Source organism: Sitophilus oryzae, unplaced genomic scaffold (genome assembly GCF_002938485.1).
Source record: "Sitophilus oryzae breed Bouriz unplaced genomic scaffold, Soryzae_2.0 scaffold_684_pilon_pilon, whole genome shotgun sequence".
NCBI classification, from domain to species: domain Eukaryota; kingdom Metazoa; phylum Arthropoda; class Insecta; order Coleoptera; family Curculionidae; genus Sitophilus; species Sitophilus oryzae.
Window position 1 is genome coordinate 3400491 of NW_022147289.1, and position 22448 is coordinate 3422938.

Below are 22448 nucleotides of genomic sequence, written 5' to 3' on the forward strand. Positions count from 1 at the left end.
AGTTCGATATACACACAGATGCAAAAAAAACGCAATTTCTTCAATTTCATCAGCTTTATTTTCATGATTTTTTTAGCAAGCTGTATACAGGGTTGAACCACATACGACGTGGAGTATTGTAGCTAAACGATTAGATTTTTACAAATTGTAAGTTTTGAGTTCGTTGGAGGACTATTAGAGCTACAATTTAAAAATAATTTTACAAGAAACAGAGTGTCCCAAATAAGTAAAAAATATTATAGTTGTATTTTTTTAAATAGAACACCCTGTATATTATTCTATTTTTAGATTCTACGATTGAAATAAAGGTAAATTTGATTAAGGTTTATCATACTTAAACCTTACCGTTTTTGAAATATTTTCAATTTTGTGAAATTACAGTAAAAAATTTAAGGCTTCATTTCTCCAAGGGTATCAACGTTTTTAATAGTAAATACTGAAGATTATTTATTGATCAGATATTGTGTTGCAATAATAAAAATTATACTACCTTTGTAATGAAGTTCATAAATTTTGGGGCTCATTTCTGGGACACCCCGTATACTGTACTTAAATAATAGGGACCTTTTCTGTAAACAAGGTTAGGCAATGTATTTTATTGTTAACTCATTATGGTAATGAACTTCATTAATGTTCTTACTGTTGAATTAAATGCGTTAGATATTTAATGACCATATTGTAATAGAGTTTTGATCGGCGTTACTCGCTATAGTTCGGTACGGCAGCCGAAAAGCTGGCCCTACCAGTACCGGTCGAGTGGAGGGAGGGTCGTTTGAGTATACCCTGGCAGCGAGAGCGCCAGGTAGTCAGTGGTGTGATCGCACTGAACAGTGAAGTTCGAGCCCGGAGTGCCCTGCCAAGTACCCTGCTGCCAGCCGCCGTTGCCGCTCTGAAGAAGGTAAGTCCAGCCGCCAAAGTGATCGAGAGTAGGTCGTTTTCTTTTTATTGTTAATACGGTTTGTTTTACTGCCTAAACGCGTTATAGAATAAGGGAGATAGAGATAGTTAAATTCGCTCCAGGTGTCTCGTGTCCTACTGTAGAAGTAAAAATACGTGCAAGGTAGAGGCATCTTGTTCCGAAACGCGCGTACGTAAAATTTAACCAGACTTGTATCCGCTCAAGGTGTCAACTGTCCTACTATAGAAGTAAAAATACATGCAAGGTTGAGGCATTTTGTCCGGATCCCGTGGACGCGAAGACCGATTTCTTTTGGTTAAAAGGGAGACAGATAGCGGTTAAGGTAGTACAACAAATATACGGGCGCGAATATCCTTGGAGCTAAGGCAGGATCTCGTCCATCCCGAGACTGGTTCTGTAGTTCCCGTATTCTCATCAGGAGCGCCGTGGGATCTCGCCGACATCCCGAGGTGGTCCTGACCGGGCGGTGTGGACTGTGCTTATCCAGACGACTAACCGAGACGCCGTTTCGTTCTACTGGGAACGATCCAGGGCTCGCGTGCGTATCTATCCCACAGGACGCCGTTCCGTTCTACTGCGAACGATTCAGGGCTCGGGTGCGTAATTATCCCACAGGACGCCGTTTCGTTCTACTGCGAACGATCCAGGGCTCGCGTGCGTACCTATCCCACAGGACTCCGTTTCGTTCTACTGCGAACGATCCAGGGCTCGCGTTTGTTTATCCCGGGACGTCTGTAACGACGTCGCCGACGTTTAGAAAGTCGGTTTATAAAAGAGTATGTCGCTCCGGTACGTACATGTCCATATTTACTAGGACGCCGTTAAGTTAGACGCCGGTTAGAACCTCGCGTCGTTTTATTTACTAGAACGTCATGTCAAAAACGCGCTTTGAATTCGCGTGATTAAATCGGACAGTGAGTTGCATATCGAGATTATACGGTCAAAACTCTAGAGGTGCTCGATTGTTGTTGTAAATTTTATTTTACGAGTCTTTAATTATAAATTTTCTTTCACTTTCATTACAATTTAAAGTCGTGAAACTTCCTGGGGTATTTAACATATAGTTAATTAATTAAATAAAGCCTTAATGTTATGTTATAGTTGACTGTGTGTTTTATTTCTTTTCATTTCAACACTCCCTGGTATCTCCACTGTATAAAAGCTACCCGTATTGGCGAAACGTGGTCCTCTTCCACTATAAATAACAGAGGTGGCGCCCGAGAGATTTAAATTTCCTACTGTACGCCAGTAAGGCTATTTATTTTTCACTGAACCAAAGAAAAATAAATTGAGACTCTTACACCTTATACAGATTGTGCAAAAATTTAAATTAAATAATTACTAGCTTTAAACGGCAATAACTTGTATAATTTAAATAGAACATCCTGTACATTTCACGAGAATCAGATGCACAATTTAATTGTCTATCAAATTGTATTATACCACTACTTACCTATCTCTTCAAGTTTTCGTAGAAAATGCATTTTCTTATAGTTTAGACCTCATTTATCACTATACCCATGGAATACTGATATCTATCAGTGCCGTTCTAATTTTTTTCAAACAGTGTAAAAATATAATGTAGGGTAGACGTGGGGTAGACTCAATAATTTGTTGTTTTATTTTACGTTGTGAATAAATTTTGGTAGTTAATAAAATTGTTATAAAAATAGATAAGTTATATTACATCCGATACGCTACTGAAGCACGTCGTAAGTGACGTAAGTCAAATTATTAATTCTTGTATCTAAGTTCTTTGGCATCTAATCTTTGACAAGTAGTAAATAAAAGTAAAAATATATAATAAGTTAATTTTAAGTAAATTTGATAAATATGGGGAAAGAATTGTAGTTTTGTGGGGTCATAAATATGCGCCTTTCGGTTTTTTGAAAAAGTTCCTGGCTTACTAGATATTCCTAAAAAACAAATTTTGGTTATTTTAAAACTTGTCCCTAATTCCATTATAATCTATTTTAGACAAAAAGTTTTCAGATAAAAGTTGTAGATACTCACATACCTAACAAGTTTGTGTTTTCTGATTTTTTCTAAAGGCTGTCAATTTTGACATATGACACAAACATACTTTATACTTACAAATATAATATTATCACCTGTAAACAAACAATCTACTGTTATAGAGATCGATTGTTATATACCTCTAACAGATCGGCCAACCTGACACTCGATCGCCCCGATCGATAACAAATAACAATAGATTTATAGTAAAATTAGAAACATAATAAACATAATAATGACATAAGAAACACAACAATGACATAAAGAACATAAGAAATTCATAATAATACAATAAGCTAGCAATAGGATCATAATACATAGTTAACATAATGATGATACATAATTAACATAACGATGATACATAATATGTTTTTTTTAGCGGAAACCACAGTTGGCCATGACTTCATAAAAATTGCCATTTTTTAAGCTTTTCAGCGATATAAGGTATAATATTTTTTTTTTCGAAATATCACTGAGTTATAGCCAATTCTTATCTTTCTTGACTATTTTCACTTAGTTGGTACGGTATTCTTATTCTATTATGACTTATAACTTATGAAAAGACAGAATATTTATTTAAACGGTTCTTTACAATCACTTACATTACGCAAACTAAAACTTAAAAAAATAATATCACTTTAATTTATTTTAGAAAATGTTCTCCTCTTAATTCATCGAGGAGGCCCATACAATTGGTCCACCTCTTCCGATCCCTGAGTTTACATAATTATGATATAAATAAATTTCTTTTATTATGGGGAGGGCGGTGTCATAATAAAAGTCATGTTGGAATCACTCTATTTAATGCGTGAGTATCTAAATTTAACTTTTCTAACATGTCTTGAAAATCGTTCTCTAAAGAACGTAAGTAACGTTCACCGGTCAACGTATTCTCGAAAATATATGGCCAAGAAAAGTTGAACCAATAATCCTACACGCTTTTCTCCATTAAAAAAAAATCATATTTACAATTTTTATTTATTTTAAATTACAAAGTTTGGATGTGACAGTTTTGCATTTATGAAGGCAAAGACGATTGAACTTGTTTCCATGGCTAACTAAGTAAAATTGTTTTAAAATGATAAGAATTGGCTATAACTCAGTAATTTTTAACAAAAAACACATCATAGCTTATATCGTTGAAAAGCTTAAAAAATTGCGCTTTTTATGATGTCATGGTTAGGTTAAGTTAGGTTAGTCTCACTCGGTTAGTCATATGTCAAGACAGGCTTTAAAAAAAACGCGATCTTATTAAAGATGTGATTATCTACAACTTTTATCTGAAAACTTTTTGTCTAAAATAAAATATAATTGAATTAGGGACAATTTTTAAAATAGCCAAAATTTGTTTTTTTTTCGAAATATCTAGTAAGCCATGAACTTTTTCAAAAATCTGAAAGGCGCATATTTATGACCCCCCAAAAAAAACAATTGCAAAAAACTGCAATTCCTTCTCCATTTAACTGACTCTCTATCTCCAGTAGTTTCCGAGATACCCATAGAGAACATCGTAGGAAACTCACCCTGTATATTTCGTTCTCGTTCTTATTCTCACTCTTGTTTTTAGTTTAGTTCAGTTGATTGAACAGTTTCAATCGACTGACTGAATCATGTAGTTTACATACGAGATTCAATCTTTTAATCTAGTTCAGTCATGAACTACACAGCTCTAATAATAAGCAGGTGTGCAACTGTTAATACTTTTTCTTTTTTCATAATCGTCAAAAATTCTATATTTTAGTAAACTTACTGTCTAAGGCCCACGATTCAAACCTCCTCATACCCATACTAAATTCTATAGAGTGATTTCTACACAATTCATTGCTAGCATCAGTCAACGAGTAAGTATCTAAAATCTGGTTCATAGCCAAACCTTGTTTTAAATTCAATTTCACCGGTTCTTTCTTCTTTATCGTAGTTGTCTCTTCTGGTTTCTCAGTTGTAAAAGAAAAATCAATATCTTCAGCTGTAAAAATTTCATTAACTTCATCTTGGCCATGTTGCTCGTTTGCATAAACAGCGAGAATGGCTGATTTTGTCAGAAAAACTAATAGAGAAACTCGAAGACAACCTCTCATGTTGATGAATATTCGACTGAAACTGGGAAGTTTTCAAAACTGTTTGACCTTTGCTAGTTTTCATTTTATTAAAATTTTGGCAAATTGCAGCCTGTCAGTTTAGTAGTTTAAAAGTTTGTTAAAATTGATGGTTTCCCATGTTTTTTTTTGCGAAACTTTAAAGCCGCTGTTTAACTTTTGAGTATTTGATAAAATAATTTACTTTAGTTTGGACGTTTTGCTAAAAAGTGTTCGATTTTGGTTAGGATAAAAAAAGGGGTTGTTTATTGTTATATATTAAGGGTTGTCTATGGTTATTAACAGTCAACAGTTAAATATTTTCAAAGTTATTTGAAAATAAATAATTGTATATGATTTTTTTTAGGAAATCAATAGGAGAGGAAGATATGCAAGGTGTGAATAATTAAGTGCAAAATATTGAGGTAGTAAGTGCCAAAAAATAAACATTTTTATGTTAGTTTTTCATTTATGTATTAAATTATAATAAACTAAAAATAATATACTAAAAAAACTTAAAATAATTAACTGTCATAAATAAATCTGGTTGTCAAACTGAATTTTGAAAGTCAAAATCTGACAAATTTGACTTTTAAGTTACAAGCATAGGTTTCAAGTTATGATATTATGAATTAATTACTGATATAATAGAAACAAAGAAAGATAACAAAGAAATGAGTATCATATAATACAAAATTATGATTTTTAATCATAAATGTGGAGAAACTAGAAGACTATAGATTATTTATTTTAACTTACAGAACGTTTAGCTCAAATGTGTTACTATTGAATCCTTATTTGCCACATTCAAATAAAATGATAATGAGTGGCTCACGTAGTTCGTATAGTTAAAAATTTAAAGTTATTTTTTTTAAATAACATTATACAGGGTAGCGCACCTCATTCGCCTATACGAAAACGAAAAGATGTAGAAACAAAATATTTTATGGCTATATGTGGGAAGAAAATGTGCATAATTTAAAATTATTTTGAAATGTACAGGGTATGTCAGAATTAAGATCCACACCAAAGTTATATTTTTTCTTATACCCGGTATACACCCGGTATTTTATTTCATATTTGGACCCGTGGATACAAAATAAGGCATTTATTAAAAGGGCTAAATATGTTTACAAGCTTTGGTTCACGTAATATTTAAGATATTTATATATACATGCTATAATAAAAAAGATCAACACCATGTGCATTGATTTTCAAAATTAATTCATGTGTTGACTTTTAAGCAAAAGAAATAAACTTTGCTTGCTTCATCCACGTTACCGTAGATGGAGCTAAGAAGGCTTAGGTAGGGTATATATAAATAAACAAAATACGAGTAACGGAAAAAGGGGCCAAAAATCCTACATATATGCTTATTCTCTGCATTAAGTTCATCAGACCGAAGGGAACAGCCATTCGACGACCGGTTTCAGAGATTTTTCTCCATCGTCAGGCCGACTTTGCTGTAACCCTCGATCTTTACTGAAAAATTTGATTGCTTCGTTTAATGTACACAGGGGTTTCAAAAATTGCTGGTCCATTTTAAGTATCACTAGAAAATTTTAATGGCGACACACCAGCCATCTTGATTACGATTTTATTGAAAAATCGCTTTTAATTCAAAATCTAAACTAGATAGGTATAGGAAACCCTAATATAATAACACAGATTATACAGATTATAATCTTTGTTTTTTCTTTATTGTTTTTCGTGGTTCCAATTTTCGGAATCGGGCACTAGTTAGGTGACTAGTTTGCGCACATAGCACGCCCACTTATGGCCTCTAAAATTGTGCACAGCGCCTGACCGGCACAGTTATTAGAGAGATATCGGAAAACCGAATAGCGTCATCCGGTATTTACGCGTACCTTATCATGGTTACAATATGCGCGAGTCAACGTAACACCCGCTAATAACGTTACCGCCTGACGTAATTTGCGGATCAATTACACCAAGAGCTCTTTCTAAATAACCTCTGATAACGTTTAAAAATTGCTTAAATGGGTATGTGCGGGTATTTGACAACCGGAGCCGGCCGGCGAGATCTTTTATTTTAGGTTATGTTTGAATTGTTTTGAATTATTGCTTTAGTTTTATTAGGTAATTTGATATTTAATGATGGATTTCACCTCTTCCAATATTAAAGAACCTATAAAGAGGCTTAGGTTTACAGCAGATGACGACTTAGCCCTTCTAAGAGAATTTGTTGCTTGTTGCCCTAAACCCATTGGCAGACGTTGAATAATAAAGCACTGGAAATAAGCACTTTAGCCCTTTAGTTTTAAAATATCTAGTAAACAAAACAATTTCAAAGTTTTAAATTCAAAGTTAGGTTAAGTTTAAATAGCGGACGCGAGGCGATCAGAATTATTTCCGATCCGATAACTATAAATGAAGAGAGTTAATACCACCTCACGTAAAGGAAATAACACCTGGCCTTATTAACGTCCATGCACGCTATTCGGTTTAGCGATATCTCTCTATTACGCTGTTTATTGTTATTTTACGCGAGTTTATTTTTGCGCACAAGGAAATTTGACTCGTTTTAAAAAATATAGGGTATTGTATTATTTGAAATAACGAAGTTTTTATATAAAATAAATCCTTAAAATAAATCAGCAATTTTTGGTATCCCTGTATAAATTTAAGGAAGCAATAACATTTTTCAATAAAGTTTATTTTTCCACCTTTAAACTCGGCACAAGAATTAATTCTGAAAAATAATGTACAGGGTGTTATATCTATTCTATTGTAGCATGCATATTTAAATATTTTTAAATATCTCAAAAACCAAAGATTTTAAACAATTTAACCCTTATAATATATGCCCTTTTTGAGCCCAAGAATACAAAAATGAAGTTAACTACCGGGTGTTCCATAAGAAAAAATATAACTTTAGTATGGATCTAGGTTCTGAAACACCCTGTATATTTCAAAATAATTTTAAATTGCGCACATTGCCTCCCCCCCATATACCCCATAAAATATTTTGTTTCTACATCTTTCCGATTTCGTATAATCAACCGAGATGAATGAGACTAAGAAAATATAAATCAAAATAAATAAGTTTATTTAATTTATTTACTAAAATAAATATTTTTTTATGCAAAATCACACCCACATTTTTATAACCAAATTTTTAACCAAGTCCTTGTTAAAACCTTTCTTGTTATACTGAACTATTTAGATTTTCCACAAACACAAGTGCGCAACACGTAGAATGCCTTAGAATTTTATTTGACAAGTGTTCTTTCCGCACTTCTAGTTAAAGTGCTTTCTGAAATATGTAGAAACCTTATATATGGCACGATAAAATATAACCGCTTGAATAAAAATATTGTAGATATATACTAGGTTTACTGTAAAAGAAATCGTAAGAGATATATTATCATTGACTTTAGACATTATCTATACTAATATATAAAATCCTTAAGTAACTGACATACTGATTAATCACGATCCTGCTCAAACCACTCAACGTAAGAAGCTCAATTTTGGCATACAGGTTGATTCTAGGGTGTAGAGGTTCGATAAGAAGTGATTTTTTGAAATTCCAGTTCCAAGAGGGTGAAACCACCCCTCAAATAATACAATATTTTTTATTTAAAAAACGGTCGAGTTTCCGAAAAAACGCTTAAACACGTATATTTTATTATGTTTTTTTACATATTTTAAGATTTTTTAAAAATATATACAGGGTGTTTCGAAAAATCTGGTCATTGATTAATCACGATCCTGCATAAAGCGCTTGACGTAAAAAGCTGATTTTTGGAAAACAGATTTACTTTAGCGTATAGAGTTCCGATAAGAAGGGATTTTTCGAAACTCGAATTCTAAGGGGGTGAAACTATCCCTCAAATATTAAAATATTTTTTATTTAAAAACCGGTGAGTTTTTCGGAAAAACTCTTACACACGTATATTTTATTTTGTTGTTTTATATATTATAATTTTTTTTATAAATTTATACAGGGTGTTCCATAAAATCTGACCATTGAGTAATCACGATTCTGCTTAAACTGCTTGACGTTTGGGTAAACGGATTGACTGTGGGGTGTAGAGGTTCGATAAGGAGGGATTTCTCGAATCTCAAATTCCAAGAGGGTGAAAACGCCCCTCAAATATTACAATATTTGTTATTTAAAAAACGGTTAGTCTTTCGGGAAAAAGCTTGGACAAGCATAATTTATTTGGTTTTTTTACATATTTTGAAATTTTTTAAAAAATCATACAGGGTGTTCCAAAAAGTTGGGTAATTTCTTAAACTGCTTGACGTAAAAAGCTTATATTTGACAAACGGATTTTTCGAAAGTCAAATTCCAACGAGATGAAACTATCCCTCAAATATTACCAAGTTATATAATAATATCGCCCTATTGTTTTTTCTCATGCTGACATAAATGTGAGAACATTTTATCCAGTTTGTATGTTAATGGAAATTCTTGCTTTGCTTTATCATCACCATTAGAACGAAGTCGCTGGTACACGCTAGTTTTATATAGTAGTATAGATAAAAATAAAATTAAAAAAAAAACAGTTTTTTTTAAAAATCTCGAAAACCGTTTGAGTTAAAGAGCTAAAAATTTAGGTGAGTTATTTTGATTCGACACCATATCGATCCCCTGAGTGCGAGTCAAAAAAGCCGCGGGGCAGATTTCCTAAATTAATTTTAATTATATATTAGAAATTTGGTAATAGTTTTAACATCCTTAATGACGTACATCCTAACTTTTACTAATTTCTCTATAGCAAACAATATGTTAAAACCACTTTCTATCATAACTGATGAACCAGGGTTATCTGATTTATTGACTTAACAAATAATGTTTCTTCTCAACAAAGTACTTAAGCAAACAACTTTTTTTATTCGAGGAAAGTCAAACTTGACGTCACCGCAAGTCTCGAAGTTAAACAAAACTATTTAGAGAACGCCCTTTTCCCGGCCTTAAGGAGAACAAGGGCTCCGTAATATATTACGCCTTATCAACTGTCAGCCGTAAAAGAGGTTTATCGCTGTCAAATCAATGCCATCACGATGCCTGGCGCGATTTTCGAAAGACTATAAATCAAGTCAGATCATGTTCGGGTCTTTTATTTAGATGTGTATCTAATTTAAAGTTGTGGAAAAGTAGCAAGTTATGTCACAATATGGCAAATCTATTATAACTTTCTTCTACAGAGATTTCCCATCAAAAAGTTATATTCTCAACGAAAAGTTACAAAACAATAACCCCCCCTATGTTAGTATATGACATAAATTAGGATTGATTGACGTATTCAGTTGTTGTCGGTCACTTCCTGTTTCACTGGAAATGACTACAACTTTTGATTTTTAAATGGTACCCTCGGTATTTTTTTTTGTTTATGCGATAGAAAATGACATTCTGAATATAATGACATATCATATGTCAACTTTGACATTTTCGCTTTAAAAAAAAATTGTATTTTAAATTTCAATCTAGAGTGTCATGGCTGTGATAAAAACATTAATTTTTAATCAATGAGCGGTGGAAAAATGGATTTGATCGTCTAATGTTTTTCGTGTCTTGTCCTGGCCAGTTAAAAGATATCCAAATCGTATGGAAAAATGTATGCGAAAATGTCAAAAGTTGACATGTCATACGTCATTCTATTAAAAGTGTCATTTTCTATCGAATAAAGTAAAAAAAATATTTAGGGTGCTATTTAAAAATCAAAAGTTGTAGTCATTTCCGGTGAAACAGGAAGTGACCGACAACAATTGAATACGTCAATCAATCGTAATTTATGTCATATACTAGCATACCAAATCTCGTTTTTTTATCTGATAAAATAAAAAAGTTATACGGGTGAGCCATTTATGCAACGCAGCCGGTATAAAATTATATGGAGAATGTCATCGATCGTCATTTCCAAGCCAACTGAATGCCGTTTTTTTTTCGATGATACAGTATTTTTTATCTTCTTCTAACGCGCGCCAGTTCAATAAACATAAAACTAAATTAAGCGGGCTTTAAACCTGTAATTAATGGACTTAAGGTCGGAGCTGATCAAATTAATTTTGGTAAGTTTTCGGCGGAACTGAATTAGATTGCGGAAGACGCGGGCTCCCAATTAAAACCACTTAACCGGCTGATTTCGCCCTAGATTTATCATCTGGAGAATAGGAATATAACTGGAAATGAAGAAGTCAAGTTTGGGGCTTGAAATTCCAGAATAAAAACAACAAAATAATTAAGGTCCGACCGAAGTTGAATTTTTAGTCTCGGCCGAGACCGAGACCGAGACCGAGACCGAGACCGAGACCGAGACCGAGACCGAGACCGAGACCGAGACAGAGCCAGAGCCAGAGCCAGAGCCAGAGCCAGAGCCAGAGCCAGAGCCAGAGCCAGAGCCAGAGACAGAGACAGAGACAGAGACAGAGACAGAGACAGAGACAGAGACAGAGACAGAGACAGAGACAGAGACAGAGACAGAGACAGAGACAGAGACAGAGACAGAGACAGAGACAGAGACAGAGACAGAGACAGAGACAGAGACAGAGACAGAGACAGAGACAGAGACAGAGACAGACAGAGACAGAGACAGAGACAGAGACAGAGACAGAGACAGAGACAGAGACAGAGACAGAGACAGAGACAGAGACAGAGACAGAGACAGAGACAGAGACAGAGACAGAGACAGAGACAGAGACAGAGACAGAGACAGAGACAGAGACAGAGACAGAGACAGAGACCGAGACCGAGACCGAGACCGAGACCGAGACCGAGACCGAGACCGAGACCGAGACCGAGACCGAGACCGAGACCGAGACCGAGACCGAGACCGAGACCGAGACTGAGACCGAGACCGAGAGACCGAGACCGAGACCGAGACCGAGACCGAGACCGAGACCGAGACAGAGACAGAGACAGAGACAGAGCCAGAGCCAGAGACAGAGACAGAGACAGAGCCAGAGCCAGAGCCAGAGCCAGAGCCAGAGACAGAGACAGAGACAGAGACAGAGACAGAGCCAGAGCCAGAGCCAGAGCCAGAGCCAGAGCCAGAGCCAGAGCCAGAGACAGAGACAGAGACAGAGACAGAGACAGAGACAGAGACAGAGACAGAGACAGAGACAGAGACAGAGACAGAGACAGAGACAGAGACAGAGACAGAGACAGAGACAGAGACAGAGACAGAGACAGAGAGAAAAAGAAATTCTCGGCCGAGAACGAGACCGAGACCGAGACACAATGCAATATTTATGCAATAGTTTATTATATGAAAAAACGTCTGGTAATAATGTAATAAAAACGTTATTTTCACGCAGAAACGGTTTTAGTGAGATAATGCTATAAAATTGCTAATACTAATAAAATTACTTTTTTAGTCATGTTATAGCGAGTGTTATAGGGTAAAAAAGTATTTTTTTAGCATTGCTGCCTTTCAAATTATGTAGTGTTTCATCATATTCTTTCTAAATAGTTGTTTGCTAGAGACGCTTGTTGGAGGTGCAGACTAGAAATGTATAAGCTGCTGGTTTCATTTTGTTAAATTTATAACTTATTAAGACATTAACATATAACATTTCGTTCATTGTTTACGCATACAAATACGAAGGCGATTCTTCAACCGTCCGGGAAATTCGCTTCGAGATTCGATCAGATCATATATGGATATTCAGATATGATCCATTTTTTTTCGACTTCGGACGAGTATTTCATTCATCCACGCATCAATAGGTGAAGCGATACACTCAAAAATAAGCTAATTTGACGATCGCGAGCAGTCTCAACCGTGGCCGACATTCTCGGCCTTCTTATGCCGAGAACGAGGCCGAGATCTCGGCCTGACTTTTAGCCGAGAATGACTGTAACCGAGACCGAGACCGAGATCTCGGTTAAACAACCCATCCATTTACTTTTAGTGAATAACAATTTTCAGCCATCGTGTAACTTTTTATTTATAAAGATTTTCACATACTGTCTGCGAAGAAAATATAGCAGAAATGTTACGAAAGTTTATGAAAAAACTACAGTCAATTATTTCTAATAGATTTTGAGATATCGAATTTTGAATTTACAGTTCTAATAGCGCGACCACTGTCGAACACCAACTCAATTCCACTTATTTTTACCAAAAATGCAAGTGTTTCTAACTAGCACTTAAAAATTTTCAAGCTATAGGGAAAATTACAACGACTCGTTAATAAGTTCTTAAGGCGCACTCTCACGACTCGTCTACTTGGCAAGTACGCCAATATTTGCGTAAACAACATCGGCAAGTGTGGCGCTCACACGATGTGTCCACCAGGAAAATTGGTATCTGGGAGTTTTTTGACATGAGAAATTTGATTTTGAGGTCAATATGACTTCTATTTGTAGGGGGCGCCACCTACATAAGTTTTAACTGTTTTGAAGAGTAATAACTTTTTGTTCGTACCTATATAAAAATACTGAGTGAAAAAATATACATTTCCGTGACTTTTTATGTAAAAAATGTCTCTTGGTAAAAATCGCTACGAGTAACCGTTCTCAAGATATTTAGAATGGAAGAAGTCAATACATGTCATTATGGACGAAAAATAAACACGTTGAGTAGATTAAGTAGATGAACCGAAGTTTCCCGAATACAGTTCGGTTCGAACCATATAGGACTTGTTCATTGATGGCTTTTAAATGAAATTAGAAGATACTTTTAATTGAAATAGAGAAATTATTATAATTCAATTTACCCCTTTTCGCTTCCCGACCCCGTAAGATTGTGGGGTTACTTATAGATAACCCGCATTTTTTTTCAGTCAGACAATGTCATTATAAGTGTCCCCTTTCTTATTTCTGTATAGAAAATCCAAGAAATCCGACATACCTAAATCGTTCAAGACCCGATAGTATCTTACATTTTCGAATATTGTTTTCCGAGTGGTTTTCATTAAAAAAATTGCCGCCCTAGGCATCTGTCTTTCTTGCTTAATGGGTTTCATTTCCAAAACTCGCGTGGGTTTCACTATCATCCCATTTAACTCAGTAATCATATAATTTCAAACAAACTTATTCTGCACAATTTATAACACAGACCAACCAAAACCCAAAAGAACTTGTTCTATAGTTAACAGCTCGAACCATATGGTATTACACGTACGTGCGGACTCCCAAAACCCGCGTGGGTGCCCTTCAACACCCCCCACCACTTTTTCCTCCGTCGCGGCGCGCGTATATTCCCTCCGACGCCCGGCGCCGCTCGCTCACTCGACTGCCGTCGCGACGCCATACCACTCAGTGCTCTCCGTGGCGTCCCACAAGACGAACCAGCCGACGACGACCTGCGGGAAGAGATGAAGACTGGCCGGCCCAAGCTGTTGCTGCTGGCGCTGGCGGCCGTTTGCGTGGTGGCGTTGGCCGTCGCCGAGGCCGCCGTGCCGCCGTACTTCGACGACGGTAAGTAGGACCGGCTTGGTGGCGCGTGTGGGGCTCGCTTTAGCTAGTTTTAAAGTCATTAAAAGTTGCTTTGGGATGGGTAGTTTTTATGGGTGGTTTTTAGTAGGGTTGTCCGTTACTAACTTTTCTTCATATCAGAATATACAGAGTGTTTTAAAAAACATGTGCCATCTTTCGTGGATATATTCCTCACTTAAAAATAAGATTTATTTTTTATATCAACGTAGGTTCGATTCTGCTTTGTTTCGTAGCTACTGGGTTTAAAATCTTAATTTTTTTCGATTTATTATAATTTTCTTCTAATCGCTTTTAGTAATTCGAATGAAATTTTGAGGTTAAAAATTACTATAAATGCGGCATATGGATTATCACTAAAATATTTTTCGAAATAAAAACATGTACGCCACTGACTTTTCTTCTTAAAAAATGAATTGTATAGGCCGTTTAATGCCAATTAAAAGTCGTATCTTGACATTTTGTCGATTTCGATCTCCTTGATGAGATAAACGCAATTTTATTAATCACAAATTAAATTAAAAATAAAATTAATAAATTATTTATTTTCTCTAATTTATGATTAAATATTATTATTATTACTTGTAATTACTGTTAGTCCAACCTACAGCAAATTCAAATAAAAAATAATGGAATTTAAGATAATTCCAAAAGACCTAATTTTAAAGTTTCAAAATTCTGTAATAATTTTAAAAAACTATGCATTTCCATACCCATGTTTATAGGAACTTTTTTTCATATTTTTTGATGAGAAATCAATGAGTACTTATTTAAAAATTTCGTAAATTAATGGTATTAAAATTTTTTAAAGTTGCTATTACACTTGGATCAAAGCAAATTAATAAAATTGCGTTTATCTCATCAAGGAGACCGAAATTGACAAAATATCAACTTTTAAACGGCATTAACCAGTGAATTAGAAAAACAAGACAAAAAAGTCAGTGGCGTACATGCTTTTTTTATAAAAATATTCCTGTGATAACCCATATACACGTCTCTGGTGATTATGGCGACACTTTATTAGCATTAAAATATGTAATTTATATAGTAACTTTTACCCTCAAAATTTCATTGGAATCGCTAAAAGTACTTGGAAGAAAATTATAATAAATCTAAAAAAAATATGATTTTAACACCCTGTAGCCACGAAACAAAGCAGAATCGGACCTATGTTGATATGAAAAATAAATCTTATTTTTACGTGAGGAATCTCCCCACGAGAGATGACACATGTTTTTTGAAACACCCTGTATTTATGAACAAATTCAAGGTCAAGACCAATACTCTATTAGTCTTAGTCTTACTGCAACATCTTTAAATAAATTGTATTTTAAATAATTTAATTCAAATGGCACTTCAAAGTTTTTATTTTTTAATGCATATTAGTTAAATTGTTTCCTTTAAAATGCTATGTAAAGATTTGGAAAACACTATTTCCAATAAATAAAATTAAAACACTAATTTTAAGCAAATAAGTAACTTTTTTGTCATATTCTTTTATTTGAATGGTTGAAAAAACACGAGCGCTTCAACTAACATAGAAATACCATAAATCACATGCTGGCAATGGTTTCGGAAAAACCATTTTTAGTATTATAGTGGGTTGGGATGAGTAAATTATTATCTATAAAATATGAAATGTAAATTAAAAAAACGTTCAAAAAATGCAAGACCGCAAGAGTCTTGCATAGTGTGTCTTGGTCTTGCAGATCTAACGCTAGCCCTGGTTTTTCTTCAACGAAGTTTTCAAAAATCGTAATATAACCGGCTTGGTGTTACGTGTGGGGATTGCTTTAGCTATTTTTAAAGACGGTAAAAGTTGGTTTGGAATGGATATATTTTATGGTTGGTTTAGTAGGGCTATCTAACTTTTTTTTAAGTATATTCAGAATCACCCAAGGAGTTTTTATAAGTAGAAAACATGAAACGGCCATTTAAGTATAAGGTTTTTAGATTCATCAATTAGAGATAGTAAAAACTTTAAATGTAGAGGTTCCGAGGTTTAGCCCGAACCACCAAAAAGTGAAATCGAAATAAACAAAAAAAAACGATGAAAAAAGTGAACTTATAACTTCCCTTTGATGGAATATCTTTTTCGTCCGATTTCTAACATACAGGGTGTTTTAAGAAATATGTGCCATCTCTCGTGGGATGGTTCATCACGTGTAAATAAGATTTATTTTTTATATCAACGCAGGTCTAATTCTGCTTTGTTTCGTAACTATAAGAGGTTAAAGTCCTATTTTTTCCATTTATTATAATTTTCTTCCAAGTGCTTTTAGCAATTGGAATGTAATTTTGAGAGTAAAAGTTATTTTAAGTGCGACACATTTTAATGCTAAAAAAGTGTCACTAGATTTACCAGGAACGTGCATAAGAAGCATAAGCAGAAAACATGAAACGGTCGTTTAGGTATAGAGTTTTCAGATTCATCTATTAGAGATATTAAAAACTTTAAATGTAGAAGTTGCGAGGTTTAGCCCGAACCACCAAAAAGTGAAATCGAAATAAACAAAAAAAAAACGATGAAAAAAGTTAACTTATAACTTCCCTTTGATGGAATATCTTTTTCGTCCGATTTCTAACATACAGGGTGTTTTAAAAAATATGTGCCATCTCTCGTGGGAAAGTTCATCACGTGCAAAATACCGGAAGTTACCGGGAATACCGGAAGTTGACAGCATCTTTTTTTAATTTAAAATAAGGACCCCCACTTTATATTACATACTTAAATAATTTTTAGGTAGCCACATCTGTTCTCCTTATGTCACGTGACTTAAAATTTAGTGATTATAAATTTGAGTTTAGACCATACAATGTTTTTGACAGGCAGTTCTTCCAGAATGTTTGATATCAAAATTCATAAAAAAAGTAAAGAATCTCCCCATGAGAAATGACACACGTTTTTCGAAACACCCTGTATATCAAGAACAATATTTTTATAATGTGACTGATAATTTAAAAATAAACGAAAATTTCAAACTTGATATAAAGTTTTTCGGGAAGGGTGTTTTACAGTGTATAAATATAATATTTGTATTTATAATTTTATTTTATTATTTAGTTTATGAGTTATTTTTAATGTGTCTTTTAGTAGATATTATTTTTTACTTATGATATATATGTTCAGTACAGAAAATTATTATTAATAAATAAATATATTTTATAAAGATTTACTTACTTCTTTAACATTACTATACAAGTTTTAAGTTTTGTGCTATACAGGGTGGGCCACTGAAAACTTACAATGGCTATAATTTCTAAACCAAAAAAGATGTCAAAAAAATAAAAAATACCGTTTCTATACTATCGAGGGGGAATACATATGACGTATTTTTTGAACCACCCCGACCTACCCCTAAGGCGGCACACTACTCACTTGAAAATCTTAAATGGCAACACCCCACTTGTGGCGTCTTTTTGGAAAGCTCATGAAAAATGCTAAACGATGATCATAAAGTTTTAAGGGTGAAATTGAAAAACTACCCCTACACGAAAAATTAGGTGGACATTAATGAGAAAAGTGATTTTTTCAGCATAAGTTACAAATTGGGACCCAGCTAAATGAGGTTTTTTTCAAACTACCCCGACCCACCCCTACTTGTGATACCTCTTTGGAAAGCGTATAAAAAATGCTGAACGACTGTCATAAAAAAGAACTAAAAATAAAACAAAAAAGTCAAAACGTGTCAAAATCAATAGAATGAATTATTTTTGTATCGATGAACCATTGCGAGAAAAAAAAAGCTGGTACAAAGATATTTATTATAACTCTTAATGAAGACCACATAACTTTCAGCAAGATGGAGCCCCTTCGCATTATTCTATTGTCACAAGGCGGTGGTTGGATAAATATTATCCAAGGAAATCGATTGGCAGAAGGGGTCTAATCCAGTGGCCGCCAAGGTCACCTGATCTCACTCCTTTAGACTTTTCTCTGTGGGGTTACACTAAATCCATAGTCTACAACACAAAACCAGGTTCGTTGCAAGAATTGCGGCAGAGGAGAACTGAAGCATGTCGAAATATTCCGAGAGAGATTTTCCAAAAAGTGAGAGAAGAATTTGAAAATCGTTTGTATTTTTGTATGGAACAAAACGGCTGTCATTTTGAGCAATTATTAAAATAAATTTTCATTTTAAATTTCTTTCAAATTGTCACACCTACATTTCTTGTCACTAACCAGTAATTAAGTTGAAGTCTGTATGACCATCGTTTAGCAATTTCAATTAACTTTCCAAAGAAGTGTCACAAGTGGGGTATCGCTATCTTGAGATTAAAAGTGAGGGGGTGCCACCTAGGGGTGGGTTGAGGTGGTTTAAAAAATACTTCATTTGCGTCATTTAGCTGGGTCCCAATTTGATGGGACAAACCTAATTGTTCGTGTAAGGGTAGTTTTTCAATTTCACCCTAAAAACTTTATGATCATCATTTAGCATTTTTCATGAGCTTTCCAAAAAGACGCCACAAGTAGGGTGTTGCCAATTAAGATTTTCAAGTGAGTAGGGATGCCTAAGGGGTAGGTCGGGGTGGTTCAAAAAATATGTTATATGCATTCCCCCTCGATATTATAGAAACGGTATTTTTTATTTTTTTATATCTTTTTTGGTTTAAAAATTATAGCCATTGTAAATTTTCAGCGGCCCACCCTGTATAATATTTTTTCCCACATTATTTTTTTATTTAGAAACATAATATAATTTAATATTGAAAAAAAGTTCAAATTAGGCAACAGACAAATAATATTTGAACTTCACAGTTATTCTTTATGCTGTTCAGCTATTATACAAACATTTAACTGAAACGTACATGCCATTTCAATTTTGATCACAATAGATTCCCTCTTCAGGATTGTGTTTACATTTTATTTTGTGACTAAAATATAATTTTCTATACACGACACCACTAGAATGGAGAATACTTTTATGGATACATAATATAGAATATTTTCATGGAAAAATATTCTGTTAGCACCTTTAGGTACATTTATACTTTGGCTTACGATTTTATGTATATAGAAAAGAACTATTTTTGAAAGAAGTTACAGTCATGATATACAGAAGTGTGAAAGAAAATCAAAAAGTTAAAGTCTATAAATAAAGATTTCAGAGTTTTGAGTTTTATATTATGATAAATAACATAGTTTTTGATCCAGAGTTATACTGCACTGCGGGTCCAACATTTGGGTATTCCTAATACTAGCTGTAGACCATGATAGGATTTTGATGATTATTGCCAATTTTGTTATTTCTTCGATTGTATGGTTTATATATGTATCCGATCTATTTTGTGGTCCTCTTCTGATCCTTAGATTACATTCTTCAGTCCTATCCTTTTCACAAAGTTTAGCAACTTGGAGACTGAACCCCCCATGTAGCTCCTTGGGAATGGCCTATCATTGCCTATTACCGAGAACCGCACATTTACCAGGCTGTCGCACCGACATAACATGTCCCAAGCAGCATTTGGACGTCGGGACAACGTTGTGTCAAGCGACCAAAGGTCGGGGCGCAACGTCGGCACAACCTCGTGCCAACCCTAGTCTGCACTAATTTGGAGTACCGAGTGTTTTTTAGGGTCAAATACTTCAAGTTAATGTATTCAAAAAGCAGGAATTTCTATTTTAGGAACGAAACATTTTCTTATTTAACAACATGGCGGCTTTCACTTTGTTGTTTTGGAGATTAAGATGGAGTAGTTCGAGTAGTCGCATACTGGACTAATAAAGTCGCAGTTCGGCCTTAACAGGTAGTATACCAGTCGCAAGATTGCCTAATTTAGTCATCCTAGAGTCTAGCTTGTGCTGCCCTCTATAATCTAAATAAACGAGGGTGTGGATAAACTATCGGTAATATATGTCGATGTATATATAAATTTAGTTTTATATGTACCTTTCTTATGTCCCATTTTAATTAAGTTTTTTTTTATAAAAACAAAAACAGCACTGAACTGTCTGACTGAACAGAACAATGAAGTGAAAATTTAAGATTTAGGGTTATGGTTCAATACAGTTGCAAAAAGGTAGTGACTCGACGTCCTACCAACGTAAGAATAAGGAAATCTAAACAACGTTGGAATTAGTAAAACAGACGACGTTTGCATAACGTTGGAATAGGTCCTGAAACTGACGCCGGAAAACTCTATATTGTCCAACGTTGTAACTACGTTGTCCGAATCACCTAAAGATCACTTAAGCAAAAAAGGTTACAAGACAACGTTTATTCGACGTCGCAGAAGCTTCTACTTTGCTGTAGTACTAGTCCAACGTCGGCACAACGTTATAAAAACGTTTAAATTTATTTTAATACCCAAGGTAGGGAGCTAACTATTTTTTGTAACTAATCCAACGTTGTGTTTAGTAAACATGTGGTCGCAAGTCGTGAAAATGCTACTTGGGGTGTTCTGTCGTTTCTCTTCAGATTGGCAGAACCAGATGCCTATTTAGTTTACAATGCGCTGTTAGTAGATCTACTATAGCTTCGACTGTCTTTCTGTCCTTGTTTATCAGGTCTACCGTGAATTTTGGCGAATATTCTACAATGAACCTTTTGGCCTGTCTCTGCCCTGGTGAGTTTCTCCACCATTCTAGAGATTTGTTGGCCACCCGTCGTTCCGTGGCCATTCTCGTGACCGCCTTTGCAACGCCGCAGAAGGGTTCTGGGTCTATGAATGGCATTGATGGGCCTTGCTTGGTCCTTTCATCTGCCTTTTTGTTTGAGTATTCCATGTAAGCCTTTGATCAAAAAATATCCCAAGGTACTTTGTTTCTTTGGCAAATGAAATCGTCGTTTCTTCTAGCACTGGTGGTTTTAAGCCTTTTGGTCCTATCTTTTTTGTAAAATTGACAATTTGTGTTTTCTGAGCATTGACTGTCAGTCTCTCTTGTTTGCACCACTTGTCTACTTTGTTTAGTGCTGTCTGCATTCTATATATACGGCAGTAAGTAGACGAAACAAGATAGGAATAATCTTCTTATTCTATTTTTAGATTTTTTTAGAGAAATCTAAAAATACTCTACTAAGTCGGTTGTAAAATACCATCAAATTGCTATGCATATTTGACTACGTTTAGTTTATACTTGACTGAGCAGAAATAAAGTTAATTTTGTGATTTCTGTTCGGAAGACATTTTTTTTATTTACTTTCTTTCTATTTTTCTTAAATAATACTTCCTTCATTTTTGAAAAGGAAATTAAAGTCATAAAAACCAGCCAACCGAAGCTTAAAAGTAATAAAATAGATACACATTATTTGCAAAGAGAATCACTATGAGCAAGAAACAATAAATTCTGTCAAAATTAGAAATACAGCACTAATAAATATCATCAAAAATAAATAAAAAATGTTACTTTATTCAAGTTTAATTGGAGAATTTATAATGCGTTAATGAAAAGTGTTAATTTCAGTTGAAAATTAAATATCAATTAATATACAGGGTGGTCCGAACTGTATTCCGGAAACTTCGGCAGCATATTCTGCAGATTAAAATAAATAAAAAAGTTCGTATCAATGTGTGTCCTAAAATGCTTAGCATCGGAGATACAGGGTGTAGAAATTTCATTTTTATTTCGATTTTTTCCAAATAATTTAAGAAGTAACGTCAATATTTGATTTCTTTAATTTCATCCTTCGCTGACCCCAAACAATCCGTTTTAAAACAATTTTACTAGATGTTTTTTTTTCTGTTGGAAAATTAGAATTTTGTGTAAAATGTTGGGAGAATTAAGATGAATAGTTATTATCTGAATTCCAATTTAGTTTTTTAATTCTTAAAAATAGAGAAGAAAATTAAATTACTTTTCGGTTATGTTAGTTTATTTTTTTATAATACTTTAAAGAGTTATAGTATGGTCAGAGCTATTATAAATACAGGGTGGTCCGAACTGTATTCCGGAAACTTCGGCAGTATATTCTGCAGATAAAACTAAGTATTAAATTTCGTATAAATGTCCTAAAATGCTTAGCTTCGGAGGTACAGGGTGTAGAAATTTCATTTTTATTTCGAGATTTTTTCCAAATAATTTAAGAAG

At 34.2% G+C, this 22448-nt stretch overlaps 2 protein-coding genes across 2 annotated transcripts in view; one reads left to right on the plus strand and one right to left on the minus strand.

The window, feature by feature from the left end:
- LOC115888128 (nose resistant to fluoxetine protein 6-like) overlaps positions 1-5013 on the minus strand; it is a 42193-nt gene extending 37180 nt beyond the window's left edge. The window contains exon 1 of the mRNA XM_030907713.1: positions 4686-5013. Coding sequence (XP_030763573.1) covers positions 4686-5013 — 328 coding nt within the window. The remainder of the gene's footprint in view (positions 1-4685) is intronic.
- A 9197-nt stretch (positions 5014-14210) lies between these two features.
- LOC115888140 (U8-agatoxin-Ao1a-like) overlaps positions 14211-22448 on the plus strand; it is an 86044-nt gene continuing 77806 nt past the window's right edge. Inside the window, exon 1 of the mRNA XM_030907732.1 lies at positions 14211-14404. Coding sequence (XP_030763592.1) covers positions 14302-14404 — 103 coding nt within the window. The 5' untranslated portion in view covers positions 14211-14301. The remainder of the gene's footprint in view (positions 14405-22448) is intronic.